Source organism: Arachis duranensis, chromosome 9 (assembly GCF_000817695.3).
Source record: "Arachis duranensis cultivar V14167 chromosome 9, aradu.V14167.gnm2.J7QH, whole genome shotgun sequence".
Classification (NCBI taxonomy): domain Eukaryota; kingdom Viridiplantae; phylum Streptophyta; class Magnoliopsida; order Fabales; family Fabaceae; genus Arachis; species Arachis duranensis.
Genome location: NC_029780.3, coordinates 71643365 through 71661936, shown reverse-complemented (window position 1 = coordinate 71661936; position 18572 = coordinate 71643365). Strand labels below are relative to the sequence as shown.

General features: G+C 35.2%; 1 protein-coding gene across 2 annotated transcripts; it reads right to left on the bottom strand.

The window, feature by feature from the left end:
* Positions 1 to 7106: 7106 nt before the first annotated feature.
* On the bottom strand, positions 7107 to 11897 carry LOC107465914 (granule-bound starch synthase 1, chloroplastic/amyloplastic). 2 transcript variants are annotated; one of them, XM_016084901.3, is made up of 14 exons: positions 11731 to 11897; positions 10619 to 11017; positions 10169 to 10249; positions 9970 to 10068; positions 9764 to 9853; positions 9579 to 9642; positions 9387 to 9487; positions 9197 to 9306; positions 8865 to 9108; positions 8604 to 8780; positions 8296 to 8487; positions 8044 to 8130; positions 7828 to 7956; positions 7107 to 7450 (listed from the first exon to the last, which is right to left on the bottom strand). In XM_016084901.3, the coding sequence occupies exons 2-14, from the start codon at positions 10961 to 10963 to the stop codon at positions 7334 to 7336; spliced, it is 1836 nt and encodes a 611-aa protein (XP_015940387.1). In that variant the 5' UTR covers positions 10964 to 11017; positions 11731 to 11897; the 3' UTR covers positions 7107 to 7333. The 2 variants fall into 2 exon arrangements, with proteins under 2 accessions (XP_015940387.1, XP_015940388.1); XM_016084902.3 differs by lacking the exon at positions 11731 to 11897 and adding an exon at positions 11419 to 11585.
* Between the last annotated feature and the right edge of the window lie 6675 nt (positions 11898 to 18572).

Genomic DNA, 18572 nt, shown 5'->3' with positions numbered 1-18572 from the left:
TCTAAGATGTAAATTAGCCTAAGAACCCTAATACTAGAGAGAAGAGGGAGCTTCTCTCTCTAGAAAACTAAACTACATGATGCTAATTCTACAACTAATTGCTCCCCCCCTTTTGCCCAAGCTTGAATTCTGCATGAAATAGCCTTAGGAATGAGTTGGATTTGGGCCTGGGCAGCTCAGAAATCGCCCCCAGCATTTTCACTTTAAAGAGGTCATGTGCGAGCTGTTACGCGTACGCATGGGTCACACGTACACGTCGCTTGGCGTTTTGCTTCTCACGTGTAGGCATCATGTCACGCGTACGCGTCGCCATGTGACTTCATCTCCACGCGTGCACGTCTATCATGCGTGCGCGTCGATGTATGCACTCCAAATCTTTGTTTTTCCATGAATTATCCACTTTGCATGCTTTTCTCTTCAACCTTCAACCAAATCTTTGCCTTCTAATCCTGAAATCACTTAACAAATATATCAAGGCATCAAATGGAATTAAAGTGAATTAAAATTAGCAATTTTATGGCCTAAAAAGTATGTTTTTACTCTTAAACACAAATTAGGAGCAATTCACAAAATCATGCTATTTCATTGAATAAATGTTAGAAAAGTTGATAAAATCCCCCAAATTAAGTACAAGATAAACCACAAAATTAGGGTTTATCAGAGCACTAGCCGCCACCATTAAAGGTGGATTCGTTCCCTTTTACTTCCTTTCCCTTTTTATTATTTTTCTATTTTCTGTAATGTTTTGTCTGTTCTCTTGTTCTTGTTGCATGATCATTTGCATTGATGTCTTAAAGATGTAAAATTTTTCATATATCTCTCAGCTTGCTTAAAAAGAAAATTTTATTTGAAAAGAATTGAGAGATACATGAATTTCAAGTTTATAATAAGAATAGTTCAATTATCTTGATGTGGTGGCATTGCTTTTGTTTTCTGAATGTATGATTAAATAGTGCATATTTGAAGTTGAAATTTTAGAATGTTGGCTCTTGAAAGAATGATGAAAAAGGAAAAGTATTGTTGATAGTCTGAAAAATTGATTCTTGAAGCAAGAAGAAACAGTAAAAAGAAAAAGAAAAAGCATGTTGCAAAAGAAAAAAAATTAATGCATGCGAAAAAAAGAAAGAAAAAATGGCGAAAAAAATAAAAAGCAGAAAAATCCATTACTGCCCAAAAATGCAGGAAAATAAGTGCATATTGAAAAAGCCAATAACCCTTTAAACGAAAAGGCAAAGGTAAAAGGATCCAATGCTTTGAGCATTAATGGATATGAGGGCCTAAAGGAATAAAATCCTGGTCTAAGCGGCTCAAGCAAGCTGTCCCTAACCATGTGCTTGTGGCGTGAAGGTGTCAAGTGAAAAGCTAGGGATTGAGTGGTTAAAGTCGTGATCCAAAGCAAAAAGAGTGTGCTTAAGAACTCTGGACACTTCTATCTGGAGATTCTAGCAAAGCTGAATCACAATCCAAAAGGGTTCACCCAGTTAAAGTGTCTGTAGTATTTATGTATCCGGTGGTAATATTGGAAAACAAAGTGCTTAGGGTCACGACCAAGACTCTAAAAGCTGTGTTCAAGAATAAAAAAGAGCTGAACTAGGAGAATCAATAATATTATTTGGATTCTAAGTTCCTAAAGATGCCAACCATTCTAAGTTTCAATTGATAGTGAGATGCCAAAACTATTCAGAAGCAAAAATCTACTAAGTCTCGCTCATCTAATTGTAACTGAGCTTCATTCAAAACTTAGAGATTTATTGTATCTTAATTTTCTTTTCTATCCTATTGTGTTTTAAGTTGCTTGGGGACAAGCCACAGTTTAAGTTTGGTGTTGTGATGAGCGGATATTTTATACGCTTTTGGCATCATTTTCATATAGTTTTTAGTGTGTTTTGTTTAGTTTTTATTAAGTTTTTATAGGTTTTAGTGTTAAATTCACATTTTTGGATTCTACAATGTATAATAATCTATACTTTGCCTCAGATTAAAAGGCCCAAAACTGGCATCCAATGCCCTAAATAGCAGAGCCCAGCGTCCAAACGCCCAGAGTGGAGTCCCTAACCAGCGTTCAATGCCCTAGAGACCTCCTAGCATGTGGATCTTATCAAAGCTCAACCCAAACACTCACCAAGTAGGGCCTCAAAAGTGGATTTTAGCACTAGAAAGATTGTTTTACCCTTACTAGTCATTTGTTTAGTATTTAAGGGATTAGATTTATGTTATTAAAAACCTTTTACCAGACTTTACACATTATTTGAGTTTTACAATGTATTTTTATTTCGATATGAGTTTCTAAACCTCCTATGTTGAGGGGAGGAGCCCTGCTGAATCCTATAAATTAATAAAAGTATTACTATTTCTCTTCGATCTGTGTCTAATTTATTTCTAAGATGTATACTTGTTCTTCAACATGGTGAATAGGATGACCACTGACAATCAACTATGTTCATCATACTAGGACCGCGTGTCTGACAACCACCCGTGTCTACTTGGGTTCACGTGAATACGTGACCAGAAAGCGCGAACCACCAGCTTGATTATGCATCTCTCAGACGACTAATCCACAACTTCGTTGGGGACTTCTCGAGACACCATTTCATCCGATTTTGGAGAGATTAGGGTCTCTGTGTTATAGGCTAGAACCCAAAGAATCATCAATCTCTGATCCAGAAGATTCGACCTTGTCTATGGCGTTTTGAGCAGGATTGCCAAGAGAATGAACTGCTAGAGCTTCAGCCTCCGTCAGATTGGATGACCACGGCCAATGACGTTTGATATGGAGTAGAGGAGATTGATGACCATGGCCCATGGCATTGATCACATACAGCCTGCCATAGAAGAAATCACTCACAAGCAAAGAAGACAGTAATACCAGAGTTAATTCAGAAAGACAAAGCAACTCCAATCCTTAACCATATTCCTATTACTAATTCCAATTCACAAATACAAATTACGAATAGCCAACCCTTCTGATATGCCTGACTAAGACCTGCAAAATAACCATAGCTTGCTTCAAACCACAATCCTCGTGGTATTACTTGGACGACCTAGTGCACTTGCTAGTACAGCTGTACGAAAGTGTGGGGATTCGTACACTAGTAGTTAAGAAGAGTCATATTGATGATTTCCTCTACACATTTTGTTTTATTCTGAAACAACTTCCTATTCCTTTCCAACCAGATGTTCCAGTATACCGCAAAGAAAATTATAAATCACTTCTTACGCTCCTCCTTACTAGAAGTTACACTTGTCCAGTTTAGAAAGTGTTCCTTCAAAGTACTCTGGAAGGACCATTGTTTGCCAACATCAGATAACCAAGTGCACCACACCTGCCAAGTAAAGTCACAACCAAGAAACAAGTGGTGAACATATTCAATATCCTTATTATACAAAAGACACACATTATCACTCAGATTTACAATTCTGAGACGACCCAATCTTTCCTTTGTATTCACCCTGCCTATCAAGACAAACCATGCAAATAACTCAACTCTTGGAGGGACTAACCCTCTCCAAATAGTCTTAGTGAAACTATAACTTGTGACGTTATCTGGAAGCGTTTCTGCCTGCAACACCTGCACAAAGAGTTAGTAGAAAGTACACCTTGTCTGTCAAACTTTCAGACCACTCTATCCTTTCTCTCAATAGCTAATTTAACTGGCCTTAGAGTCTCGCGTAACTGGTTTACAAGTTCCAACTCCCATTGGAAAAGCTCATGCCTCCATTGGAAGTTCCAAATCCACTATAACCCATCTCAAAAGCCACACACCCCTATGACTAATTCTTTTTCGATTGAAACCGAGAAGAGCCTTGAAAACCTATCCTTTAGAGGGCCACAACTTAGCCAAACATCTTCCCAAAAATGAGTTCTTCTTCCTTCACTAATATCCATGGACAAGTCAGTTATTATCTTGTCTCTTATATGTTGCTCCTTTATCTATAGCTGACGTATGTCCTTCCATGGACCCCCTCTAATAGGTAACGTCTGGGTTGATAATAGCGCATTAGGAGAGACATTTTTACAAAAGCATACCACCTTCTTCCACAATGGACACTCCTCCTTTGAGAACCTCCACCACCACTTAAATAGGAGTGTTACGAATCATCGCATCTCCGACACCTAACCCACCTAACTATTTTGGAGCTAGGACCACTTCCCAACTAATCAAAGCCATACCATTCCTTCCATCCTCCTTACTTCACAAGAATCTTCTCTATAATGAAATCAGTTTCTCCGTAACAGCCTTCGGCATCTTATATAAGTTTAAGTAATATACCGGCAAGCTGTTTAGTACTTCTTTGATGAGCATTAACTTTCCGGCTTTGTTTAGTACCTTAGATTTCCATAAGCTGAGTTTCTCCTTCACTTTGTCTACAATTGGCTTGTAAGTTTTAACCAACCTCGGGTTAGCTCCTAGAGAGATTCCAAGGTATCTGACTAGAAGGGTAGCTTCCTTGCACCCAGCAAGCTGCACATACTTCGAACCCACTACTATTCACAATTGATTGGGATCAAACTGGACTTGTCAAAATTGATACTTAAGCTCGACATCAACTCAAAGCATCGTAGAAGCCTCTTATAATTCTTAATGGTCTCCTCCTCTGACGGACAGAACAACACAGTGTCATCAACAAATTGAAGGTGTGACAATTCAATATTTTCTCTCCCAGCAAATAATGGGATTATTCGACCATTTCTAACTGCCGCTACAATTATTCTATGTAAGATGTCAACAACAAGTACAAATAAGAATGGAGATAGAGGATCACCTTGTCTCAGACCTCTTTCCATCCTTAACGGCTTCGTTGGTGAACCATTTATCAACACCGACATAGAGGTTATGCTGACACACTCCATAACCTATTCCCTCCACCTTTGCCCAAAACATATCTTCTATAGGGCAATGTCTACAAAACTTCACTTGACCCTATCATATGCCTTTTGAAAGTGCATTTTGATTATTGTCGCTTGTTTTTTCCTTATTTGAAGTCAATGTACAATTTCACATACAATAAGTGCCTTGACATATATTTTCCGACCCTTGACAAATGCACTATGAGTCTCTCCAACCAGGGCTGGCATAATTGCTCTCATCCTCCTGACCAACACCTTAGAAATCACCTTATACATAACCCACCATGCTAATTGGTCGAAGGTCCTTGATCTCCTTAGCCCCAATGAACTTTGGTGCCAAAGCAACCCAAGTTATATTAGTATCGGTCGGTAACCTAGAAGTCTGAAAGAACCTACTATAGCTGCTGTGAACTCAACTCCAATCTCGTCCCAGCACTTCTTAATAAAATTCATGTTGTACCCATCACTCCCTGGTGCCCTAGAAGATTCACAATCCCACACTGCATGTTTAATCTCCTCAACCGACGGCAATACCTCTAAGGCCGTAGCATCCTCTTCAACTATCATACCCACCAGACCATCCCTAAAACCCAATATAGGAGACTCCTCCGGATAATATAATTTCTTATAGAAATCTTTGGTAGCAATTTTTATTCTTGCTTGATTTCTTACCAACCTTCCATTAATTACTAGTGCATCAATCATGTTGTTCCTTCTTCTTGTTGAAGCTATGTTTTGGAAGTACCTAGTGTTTTTATCCATGTCCTTTGTGAGATGGGAATGCGACATCTGTTTCCAGCATAATTCTTTTCTCATATACCACTTCTCACAAGTCACTAACGCCTTTCTTCTTGCCTCCGCCGTTCCATTATATACCCCATTGCTTACCATGTCATCTATCTTCTTGATCTCATCCTCAAATTTCATAATTTTGTTATCCATGTCTCCAAAATTGTCTCTATGCCATCTCCCCAAAGGAATCGTCAAGGCCTTCAATTTATCTGTGAACTGTACCTCCCCTAGCCCCCTCTATTCCTCTTTTACCATTCTGAGAAAACCTTCGTGTGTAAACCATGAGCCTAGGTTTCTGAACGGTCTAGGTCCATCTCTCAACCTTGAATCTTCCACTATCATCGGGCAGTGATCTGACAAGCCCCTCGGTCCTACTCTTAAGAGAATCTCAGGGAACTCCTCAACCTATTCTAGACTAACCAGAACTCTATCAATCCGACTGTAGGAACAGCCTCTAAACTATATAAACTTACGGTCATTAAGCGGTAAGTCTAGCAAGTGCATATCTTGTATCCAATTCTTGAAGTCTTCAGCAGATGCTGTTAGGCTTGTAGTACCTTTTCTTTCCTCAACGTTTACAATCTCATTAAAGTCTTCCATGAAGCAATAAGGGACTTGGCACAATCCAGCAGTATAGCTCAATTCCTCCCATACAACAAATTTCTCTTCTCTAGTATGAGCATCATAAACCAAAAAGACAATAGTTGAAATTATTTTTTAATATGATCCCTTTCATACACAACTATCTCTTCCCTTTTCAAAATTATTATTAATAAATAATAATGTCAAATATTTACTTTCTCCAAACATGTGGAAGAAACATACTAATATTCATATCTTATAGTTATATTTACATGCAGTAGATGTGGAAATTATTATATCAATAAACCCACAGGGGCCTACATCAGTGTTATACACATAAATATCATATTAACTCATCATTTATTATGGAATAAAATATAAACCACATTTCAAATGATGAAGCCACCTTAAACAACAGATGATAGAAAATGTATAAGTTGATACAATATCTCAGAGTCACATCATACGAATACAATATTAACATAATACACAATATTTTCCATTGATAAAACTTGTTCGTGTTGATGCGTGCAAACAACAATTTAGATTTGCATTGAACGATCTAACGATTCGCAATGTCATCTTCACGTGAAAATGTCTTTATGAGAGCATTTACTTTGCAGTAATCTGAATCTGAACTTCGAAATTACATAAAGTGCAAAACCAATGGTAAAAGAATATATAAGAAAACAGATATGGCATGCTTCTCTATGAAGCCTATCTACTAATAGTTTATACTTTATACACTAATAGAGTACATCATTACCCAAGAGTCAGGTGCTTCAAGTTTAATTGATAGAGTTTACGCACCTTGCTCTGTTGCTCATGTTAGATATAAGCTAGTGTCTTTTTGTTTTAGCCCTTTTTATTTTTCGAGATGAAGTTTATGTTAGTTACTTTTATAAATTGCTTGCAAAAAGAACTTTACACTCATGTTCCAATATAAAACTACCGGATCCCTTGGAACCCAGTTGATAATTTTATGAGCTGATGGCTACACCTACAAATTAAACCATAATGCAGGCCAAGCATTACATAAATTTCTTGGCCATGGCCATTACTTTGTGAACTACGGAAATATATTTATTATATATCTATTATGGACGGTGTTCAAGGGGTGGGTAGGTTTTCCTTTGCGAGAGGAGCAATCTCCTCTCCTTCAATTCCAGGTTCACTGCCAGCAACACCAAGGCTCAACAGCATCTTTTCCCATAGTTTTGCTGGTTCCTGCAACATAATCAATCATCCTAATGATTAGTGGAACTTTATTTTTCCGTTTATGTTTTATATCTAAACAAGCGTGCTATAAGTATTATACATGAGATCATTCCCTTGCCTTGGCTTGTCTAACAGCTTAAGCTTTGGGGAGGGATGATTTTCATGTCATGCTATCAAAACTTTTAATAACAAATAGGTCTAGAATTCAATCATTGTTACTCTCCATTTTTCTAAATAAAAGTTGAAATTTTGAAAAATGGTAGGATGGGCCTGTCACTTGTGTAAAAGGACATATTATATAAAAAATTATTCGCAATTCTTACGGAATAGTTTAAATTTTAAAGAGAAATAGTTGAAGTTACATGCTGCGGGGTGTGTGCTATTACCTTCCATGAGAAGTCTTGGGCCATGCAGTTCTGGACCATCTCTTTCAAGAAGGGGGTACCGAAGGTTTTAAGGGCTCTAATAATGGTAGAAGTTAACTTTTCCACATCAGCTGGGTCAACAGCATCACACTGAAGAACAAACTCAAGTTATCAATCTTTAGTTAACTCCTCTATCAAATCAAAATGAAACAAGGGTATTTGTATACATCTTTTTACCTCAACACTGAATGCTCCTGCATGGAATCCGGTATATCCTTCGATCACGGTGTCAACAAGTCCACCAGTTGAGGAAACTATTGGAACCTGTTGCAATGTCACAGCAGAATTAATGGCTTAGACCATTAAACAAAAATATTGGCATTGAACATATCAATGACTAGAATCAAGCAAGGCATGTAAAACTCGACAATTAAAATTGGCTTGTAATTTTTCCAAGTAAAATTAGGAGGAAAAAAGAAAACACTATACCGTTCCGTAAGGCATGGCATGCAACTGAACAAGACCACATGGCTCAAATCTACTTGGGATCACTATAAAGTCCGCCCCAGCGATGATCTTGTGGGCCAAAGGAGTATTGAATTTCGCTATCCCTCTTGCCTTCTCAGGATAGAGTTCCTCCAGCTGTTCAATTTGCTTCTCCATGTACTTTTTGCCGGTTCCCTAAAGAAAAAAAACATACACCACTCATCAGCGCAATTTTGCTTAGCTAGCGGTAACAAGTAATGAAAATTCAGAGGGAAAAAAGAAAAAAAATACAGCGGAACCATGAAGCTTACAAGAACTATTATCTGAACATCGAGATGGATGAACTTTGAGATGGCTTCAAAGAGAATATCTGAACCTTTCTGCTCTTCTAGCCTACCAATGAACCCTATGACAGGGATATTGCTGTCAACAGGCAAGCCACACTCTGCTTGAAGGGCTTGTTTCAGAAGGCATTTTGCCTCGGTGACCTAAGAACATAACTTTCTAATAAGGATTTTTGTGGTCAAAGTTAATAAGAGAAAAGCACATTTCACAGAGAAGGTAGCGCTTACAGTCGTTGCATCATAGTGTATGCTAATAAATCTATCGGTTTTTGGACTCCACTCCCGATGGTCCATACCATTTCTTATACCGGTGATACCAACTGAACGAATTATGGTGTCCAATTCGACGCCTCTGTCCTCTCCAGAAACAAGTTCCTGGGCATAGTATGGACTCACAGTTACAACCCTGTCTGATTCTATTATTCCAGCCTTCATCCAATTGATTTTCCTTCCCTTCACAGGCTTATCGTACCTGAGAAAAGCAAAAAGAAATATGAATATTGAATCACAATAGATTAGTCAGATGTACAAGCACTAAAGAAGAGATAATGGTATCATACCCATCCATAAAGTCAAAGGAGCTCCTGAATTCATCAGGTAAACCAAGAAGAGGGAAGTCTGCAAAGGCAAATCTTCCCTGGTAGGCTATGTTATGAATACAAAATGCAACCTGCCATGAATGAACGAATAAAAATCAGCTTCCTGAGAATGATGAAAGCAGACATGCAAAACAATGATTCCAATGCTCACCTTTGCATTCATGTAAATTCCCCTGGACTTGTACATTGATTTCAAGTAGCAAGGAAGAAGAGCAGTGTGCCAATCATTGGCGATAAAGACTACATCTTCGCCTGCCAGAATACAGGGAAAAAAAATTTGTAAACACTAACTCAATCATTCCCCCCGCCCCCTATTTGAAGATTTGAGATGAAAGATGAATACCATATGGTCCTGAAAAATATGGGTTGCTGTTTAGGTTCAAAACCCTTGGAGCCTCAAGTGCAGCCTGAAAATTGTTAAAAACATTGACAATGTCTCTAAAATTCACCATAAAGTAGTTGATTATTTAACAAAGATTATTTATACAGGGTAAACTATAGGAAGCAGGTGTTAAGAAAATAAGCTACCAGGCACAACAAGCTGAATCTAAACTGGTTATCTTCATAATCTACTCCGGCCTTAGGACCATATAGTTTTGACTGCGTCTTGCCCCATACCTTTCAAATTCCAAATGTAAAAGAAATCAGTTTAAGATATAAATTCAAGCCTGGGTTTAATTCAATCCTATAAGTTCTATGAGATGGTTGATGCCTTAGAAAGAAAAGCAGTTAACCTTCTCAAGGAAAACTGGATGATCCACAAAAACGCGATCGACTCCGCGCTTGAAGCAGTGGAAGTAACGGACAGTTTCCACTCTGTCACCAACTTTGATCTTTCGTCACAAAATAGGAAAACAAGAACATTATTAGTTACAAGGGATAATCTCCTAGATCCTTAACTTGTAGATACATACCAAGAACAAGTAAGTTTACCTCCACCAGAACACTAGTGTCCCATGCATCCTTGTATTGGTCATAACGGGGAGACACTGTCATAACACGGTGCCCATTTGCCTGAATCAATTTGAACAAAGCTAATTAGATATCATATATAATAATTAAAGTGAAGAAAGCTTCTCATAGCACTCCTAGATCATCTTTCATATATATTTTTTTTTATTTCTCTAGACTTTTACAAGATTGTTCAAGGTTACAGCCAAATATTATGCCGTATAAACAATAGTTAAAATATATGTCCATGTGAATACACGGAGAATAGTTAATTCCTCCATCCTCTTTGTAATCTGTCATTACTAAAATCTTTAGTATCCAAATATATTGATAAAAGGATGTTACAAAACGTGACATTGACAAAAGAAAAATGGAAATTGATGGACTAAAAAGTAAAAAGTAAAAACAGAAGAAACCAATCAATTCACTTACAGCCAATCTTGGGGGGAGCGCACTAAGAACATCACCAAGTCCTCCAGTTTTGCTCCAAGGTCCAACCTCAGCACTCACAAAGAGAAAGGTCATCCCAGTTTCACACACAATCTTCCCCACACTCCTGTCACTGCCACTCTTCTTGCTCCTCACGGAGACAGAGATATTTGTTGCATGTGTGGTCTTCATGTTGAGCTTGTTCATGGATTTCAACCCATCATAGGTCATTCCCTGGCTGTTCAGGCTCAGCAGTGGTGAGCTCGCCTTCCCCTCGGTTCTAGCGCTTCCATGGTGGTTGAGGCACCCGGTTCTTGACACCACATAAGGGGTTGTCACAGTTGCCATAGCCTATTTATCTTTGTCCCTCAAAATATAAAAGCAGCTCAATAGCCCCTTCTTCTGCATGTCACACGCCAAAACCATTTCTAATCAACAAAGATTTGAATGATACAATTTAACCATAAAAATGTAAACTAACTTGATTACATCAAATATTGGATTAGTTCGACAAAACTACCCAACGAAACTTCTCATGCATTATCAAGGATCTACTTAGAAATCACAGGTTAATGATTTTCTATTCAAGCATTTGATAGCAAAATTTGCTTAGTTTCAAGGATATGAATGAAAATTTCAGATAACTTATTAATACTCCCTCTGTTCCATAATAATCACTTTGAAAATTCGATACATTAAAAAAAAAAAAGTGTCATAAAAGTTGTAAATTTCCGAATAACAGATATTGCAGAACAGAGGGAAGAGTAGTAAAGCCCAGAAATCAAACTAAATCATGGCCTTACATGAACAGAGCATCAATCAAGTGAAGCCAGCTCCAGTGATTAAAAATACCGTGAGTTCTATAGCGTATGTAAGACTATACACTAAAGAATACAGAAATTAGAGAAAAGCTTGGCATGAATCAAGTTATGCAAGTTGCTGAATTAAACAATTAGATTTGAGTCTTATAATAAGCTAAAATGCAAGAACCCTAAAAAGTAGACAACAGTGAGGCGAAAAATCTGGATCCAGTAATGATGTGTACTTTGAATCATTCGAACAAATTTTTAAAGGAAAAAAAAAAATAAAAACAAAAAACGGTTAGTGTTATTTACCGGTAAGGGAAGAGTGATGACTATTGAGTGTGTGTGTAAGTGTGTTGGTGGCTGCCATTAACAAAGACCTTTGGTGTTGCATTTGTAGCTGAAGGGTGCCTACTATCTCTGCCTACGATATAGTGACACGTGGCAGAGACTGACAGATTTCATCATACGAGCCTCAGATGATAGTTTTGTGGGGCCATGGACGTCATGGGATTCTTATGAATATGCTGAATATGCGAAGGAAATTTTTGCTTGAGGACAGTAATGAATCATCACTTACTATTCGTGTTAGCACAAATTATATAAGAAAATATTTTGTTGATTGTGGTGTGGGCTTAATTGAGCAGCAAGGTGCTGTTACATCACACCAAATCTTAAAGGAATTGAACATTATGTGGCTCTTGAATTTTATTAAATTGAGGGAACCAACGGCCCAAATATTATTCTATTTATGTGATTATTCATTTCATTGAATAGTACTAGCTACTAAAGAGAATTTTATTAAATACTATTAAATAATAATATTCACTTCTATTAACACATATTAAATTTCATGAGATATACATACGTTCCATCTAATACTTAAATAAATTGTTTGAAGAATAGTGATTTAAAAATAAAAGAAATTTAATTATTTTAACACATTTAATACATAAAAATTTAAAAATTTATAATTAATTTATATTTTCTACTAAAACATGCTATTTATAATAGTTTTAAATTGTATCTTTGGAACACGTTTTCCAATATATACAAGTAGCTTTCTGTGTTAAATATTAGAATAGGTGAATGCTATAGTGCCTAAGTTATGATGTCTAACTTATTAAAACAGACAAAAAATAATATTTAATAAATTTTAACTATTTTATTTTTATTTTATACATTTTATTTTTTACCTATAAAAATAAGTTAGACAATTTAAGTATAATAATACTAACTGTTAACAATCAAGTGGGGGGAGAAAGGGGACAAACGACCCAGCAATCCATACAGTCATGCAGATCCATCATCAACTATCAGACAACTGAGTAGGCCCACCTTCTAGTCTAGTCTACGAAATTGTAAGTAACTTGGCACCATTGAAGTAAAAAGTAGAAACTCAAACGTTGTGAATTATTACGGTAAGATATATGCATAAACCAAACACATATTAATATTATACAAAAATTTTAAAATAAATAATATTATATGTATATTTTTATTCATATATAAATTAAATTTATTAAATTTGAATTAGGTCTTCATAAATGTCAATAAGAAAATACTACCATTTGAATTCAAATAAAATATCAAAGAAATTAAAATGAATAAGAATAGAAATTCAACTTTTATATTTTAGTTCGAATTCTAAAAAATTTACATTTTTATAAACTTGTGAATTTAAAACAGAATAATAAACGATTTCTAAAAATTTATTAAAAATTATTATTTGACTCATTAGCATCTAAAAAATTATTACCAAGACATTTGATGTTGAAAAAGTTAATATAAAGTATAGCCATCCAAGGTGACATAAGAATTAAAACTTAAATTTTTTCATAATAAAAAATAACAGATAGTTATACATTATAAAATGACTAACTTTATTTATATAATATATAATTTGAGAAATAATTAAAATACTATATCAATTAAATTATTATTAATTTGGGAAATGATAATTAAATGCATCAAAACAATACATTCTATACTTAATTTCACAAATGAAATGATAATTTAATTAATATAGTATTTTAATTATTTCTCAAATTACGTATTGTATAAATATAGTTGGTCATTTTATAATGTATAACTATTTATAGGGGTGGTAAAACAGGTTGAATCCGTCGGGGCCAACCCGCTAAACCAGCTAAAAAGGCGGGTCGGGTTAGGATTTGGAACCCGCCAAATTATAAAAATTCGCCGAACTCACACCGCCAAATTGGATTTGGAACCCGCCAGATTAAATAAAAGAGTGATTACTATTATAAAATTAATAATTATAGAACTTTTAAACACTTTTTTTAGTTTTTATTCTTCTTTTAGTTATTAACTTTATTTATTTTATTTTATAATTTCGTATATTTGCTCAAATTATGTGATTTATTTTTTAAAATAAAGATAACACTATTCACAAATATTATTTTGAACAATTTCATTTAAGTTAAAAATTAAAAAAAAACAAGATAGTGAAAAAATTATATTATGATTTGACTATTTTTTATTTATATTTAATTTTTTAATTATTATTTTTTGGTTAATTTTAATAATTTTTTTTTAAAAAAGAGTCAAGTAAGCTAGCCCGCCGACCCGTTAATCCGCCATAAAGCATAGTGGGCTAGTATTTTAAACCCATCTTAGTTGGGGGCGGGCCCGCCCCATTTATGAGGCGGTGCTAGACCGGGTGGGACGGATTGGGATGGGCAGGCCCGCTTTGCCACCCCTAACTATTTATTACTTCTGACTCTGACAAAAAGTTCAAATTTTAACTCCTGTACCACTTCGGAGTGCTATAATTTATATTAACTTTTTCAACATCAAAAGTCTCGATAATGATTCTTTAGATACTAATGAGTTAAAAGATGATTTTTAGAAAAATTTTTAGAAATTGTTTATTGTTTCGTTTTAAATTCATAAATTTATAAAAAATATAGATCTTTTGGAATTTAAACTAAAACAAAAAAGTTAAATTTCTATTCTTATTCGTTTTGATTTTTTTTTATATTTTATTTAAATTTAAATGGGATATTTTTTTTATTGACATTTATATTTTCCTTATTGAAATTTATATTTTAAAGTTAATAACAATTAACTTAAAAATAGTAAATATCAATAATCTATACAGGTAGTAAATCGAATCAAACTGATTCAATTTACTATATATGTACTATGCAGTAGTAAATTGAATGTACTAGATTCGATTTATATATATTTAATGTACTAGATTCGATTTAGCACTATAATGACTAATTCGAATTCAATAAATTCGATTTATGTAAATATATAAAATGATATTAATTCGAATATGTTTAATTTGATTTAGTTTTAGAAGATCTCGAATTCAATAAATTCGATTTACGTAGATATATGGGCTAATTTTTTTTATATAGAAAAAATATTGGTGTTTTTGTTGAAAATAGGAGTATTTTGTGTAATTACAGATGAGTGGATTTTTTAGGTGGGAAGTCAATACGTGGGGGGCGTGTTGGACACATGGCAGCATTCTGACCAATACGTGGGGCGTGTTGGATACGTGAAAGCATCTTAGCCAACACGTGGGGGGCATGTTGCACAATATCCACAATACTGTAAAACATTTCAAATGTCAATATTCAACTAAAACACCATCTTTCTTTTCATATTAAAAATAATTTCTGAGATATATGAATGAAGACATATATATAATATTATTTGTTTTGGGACTTTATGTAATATTACTGTGTTTGATTTATGTATGTGTTTTATCCGATGCAGTAAAGATACTAACGGAGTGATTGCGATATATTGCAACATTTTTTTTTTCTTTAAATCATTGTTGTTCATCTCACATTTAAAAATTGTGACGATTTTTAATCTATAAAACCGTGACATTTAAAAAAAATCCACAGAATTTATAAAAAGTAAATAATAATCACCAAAGGTCACAATTTTAAATATAACTTTTGTTTAAAAAACTGTGACTATTAAACTATATTAACCGCGGTTAGAAACCGTGACTTCTACTAAAAATTAAAATGGCGATCATAAATAAAAAATTATAATTTTTTAATATTTATATCACGGTTATAAAATATTCTAACGTGATGATACATGCATCTGACTCCTTTTGTGTTAAAATAATTATGCATGGATATGATATATTATATATAATATATATAAATATTTTCCATCTCTGTGCCTTAAAAAAATAAATGAAAAAAAGGTGAATGTTTAAACTTGTAATGTGTTAAATATACTTGACCATCTTCTTAAAGGTACTCATTAGGAAAATCCATTATTCATTGTCGCGTAGAAATACTACATGTGAAAAATAAAACATAAAAAAGTTACTAAAAATGTGCCTACGATGCAAGGGGAAAAAACACTTTATATTCTTAATTCTTAAAAGCAAATCATCCTCCTTTTCTTTGGTTATTAGCAAATGTAAAGCCTCTTTTTTATCTGGTCGGAAAGCTCCGGAACCTTGAATACATTATTATTTATGTGAAGGACATGCATAACGCATTGCAACCGTATTATTGCAAGGGAAAAGGACCCACTGGAATGATTAACGGTGGAGGAGGAAACACACAAAATCCAAGCACAGTCGTTGAATTATTCGTTAATTGGATTAACGTGGTAGTGAATGCCATCTCTAATGTTAGTGACAAAAGTGAGTGTCACTAATGTTGGCATATCATGCTTAGCTCCACGTTACTTCTCACGTTAGTGGTCTTAACATGACCACTAACGTGGGCACTCTTGGGTTGGTCCAACGTTAGTGACAAAGGTGAATGTCACTAACGTTGGTAATTGATTCCTCATCCCATGTTAGAGTTCACGTTAATTATGTTAACGTGACTCTTAACGTGGCTTAATTTGTGCCTTTGTGGAACGTTAGTGGCATTCACTTTTACCACTAACGTTGGAGCTCCTCTTTTCCTCCATGTTAGCTACCACGTTAATGTAGTTAACGTGGCAACTAACGTGGGCTATGATGGCTTCGAAGGCGTTATTGGTGATCTCCTTTTCCATTAACACTATAAGCTTGTCCCCATTCCACGTTAGTGACCATGTTAATTAGATTAACGTGGCTGCTAACGTGGTTCCTTCTAGCTTCCTTTGTCCTGAAATCAAGCAATTAACGTGCATCAAAGCTTTGTTCCAAGTCATGAGATTATGCATCATCAATTATATCATTCAATTCCTGCCTAATTCTCATGAAATCATGTAAAGTTCACAATAATTTCTTGAATCAAGGTGTAAGTGTATTTTCATAAAAAACTTGCTTATTTCCTAAGAAAATGCATGAAACTATCCTAAAACAGTAAAGGAAAGGTTAGTGAAACTGGCCTAGATGCCCTGGCATCACAATACCAAACTTAAAGCTTGCTTGTCCCTAAGCAAGTACTGAAACATAGGAAAAATGAATGAAAGAACAAGATAAACAAATAATTGTTATAGAAGTTCAAATCCCTGGTTTATGGGGTTTCATGCATAGCAACTTAGGTTCATTCCTTCACTAGTTTTCAGGCCTTTATCATGCCCTTGAACACTCACTTGATTGCATCCTTTGAGACTTCCTATTTATTGATCCTCCCTTCCTTTTCAGGTTTTATTACATTCTTTTTAGGCAAAGTGCTTTATGAGAGGGCGACTCTTTATGATAAGCTTTCAGCCAACACTCCCGAACCAGTTGGTTCAAGGTGCTAGGTGTTAAAGACACCCCTAAGGACTTACTCCCTCAAGTCTCTTTCCCCCATACATACACACCACAGGCACATGGCTTGTTATTTTTTTCTTTCTTGAGACCTTGGTGTCCAGCACCTCTTTGGGTTACTAAGTGCTCTGTAGCAAAGGTTGCTCTTAGTGGACTTTCAACTGATAATCCCGGATTAGTTAACCCAAGTTACCAGATGATAAGGCACCCCTAAGAGCTTATTCATCCAAGCATATCCCTTGCACAGGTACACCACAGACACATGCCTCAATATTCAAACCCTTGGTGCCTAGCCCTATTTCTTATTGTTTCTCTTTCTTTTCTCTCATTGGGATCTTATTGTTTGGTTAGTCTCATAGGGTGTGTCTCAAGCGTGTAAATTGGAGCATATAGTTGCCTATACACCTTGTTGGTGAACCAACTTAGCTAATCAATGACCCTACCACAAACATTTAGAATTTGCTTCACAAAATAAGTCCACTTTTGTTTTTCATAACATTTTCTTTTTAATTGACTTAAAAGGACAAGCATACATATAAGCAAGATGACAATGAAAACTAGGGGCCTAGACCAAACACTTTAGACTTAAGCAATGAAAATTTAAAGACAGAATTGAAAATTCCTAAGCTAATATGGAAGCATGTTCTATTTCATACATAATTTTTCTTATTTAAAACTTGAAAAAGATAAACGAAGAGGGAACTCCACCACCTTTTACTCATTGGAATGCTCATGCTCTCTCCCATGTTTGTCCTCTTTATGTCCACTTGCACCTTGGATGTCCAACCTTAGCTGTGTCATCCTCTTGGGAGGGAAATATTGATTCAAAAATTTTTCTGACAGCTGTTTCCATGTCCTTATGCTGGCCTTAGGTTGGTTATTTAACCACCTCTTAGCTTGGTCTTTTATAACAAATGGAAACAGCAATAATCTATAGACATCCTGGTCTACTTCCTTATCATGTATTGTGTCAGCAATTTGTAAGAACTGTGCCAGAAACTCAGTAGGTTCTTCCTGTGGAAGACCAGAATACTGGTAATTTTGCTGCACCATGATAATGAGCTGAGGATTCAACTCAAAATTACTGACTCCGATGGAGGGTATACAGATACTACTCCCATATGAAGTAGTAGCGGGGTCAGCATATGACCCCAGAGTCCTTCTGGACTGTTCATTTCCACTTAGTTCCATGATGGAGAAAGGGAGATTATGTGGATTTATTTTATAAAGTGGTTAGTAAGTTTTGAAAAAGATATGATTTTTAGAAAGAGAAAGTTTTGAAAAGATATGATTGAAGAACAATTTAAAAAGATTTGATTTTTAAAATTGATGACTAATTTAATGCAAAATTTTCAAAAATTTGGAGGAAAACACCAAGGAACACCAAACTTAAAAATTTTAAGATCAAACACAAGAAGGACTCAAGAACACTTTGAAGATTCACAAGAACTCAAAG

Coding starts and splice junctions, on each gene's coding strand:
- LOC107465914 (XM_016084901.3), bottom strand. CDS start 10,963: ATGGCAACTGTGACAACCCCTTATGTGGTGTCAAGAACCGGGTGCCTC. Junction 8,781..8,864: donor TACACTATGATGCAACGACT/GTAAGCGCTACC, acceptor TTATGTTCTTAG/GTCACCGAGGCAAAATGCCT. Junction 7,957..8,043: donor CAGGAGCATTCAGTGTTGAG/GTAAAAAGATGT, acceptor TTTGTTCTTCAG/TGTGATGCTGTTGACCCAGC.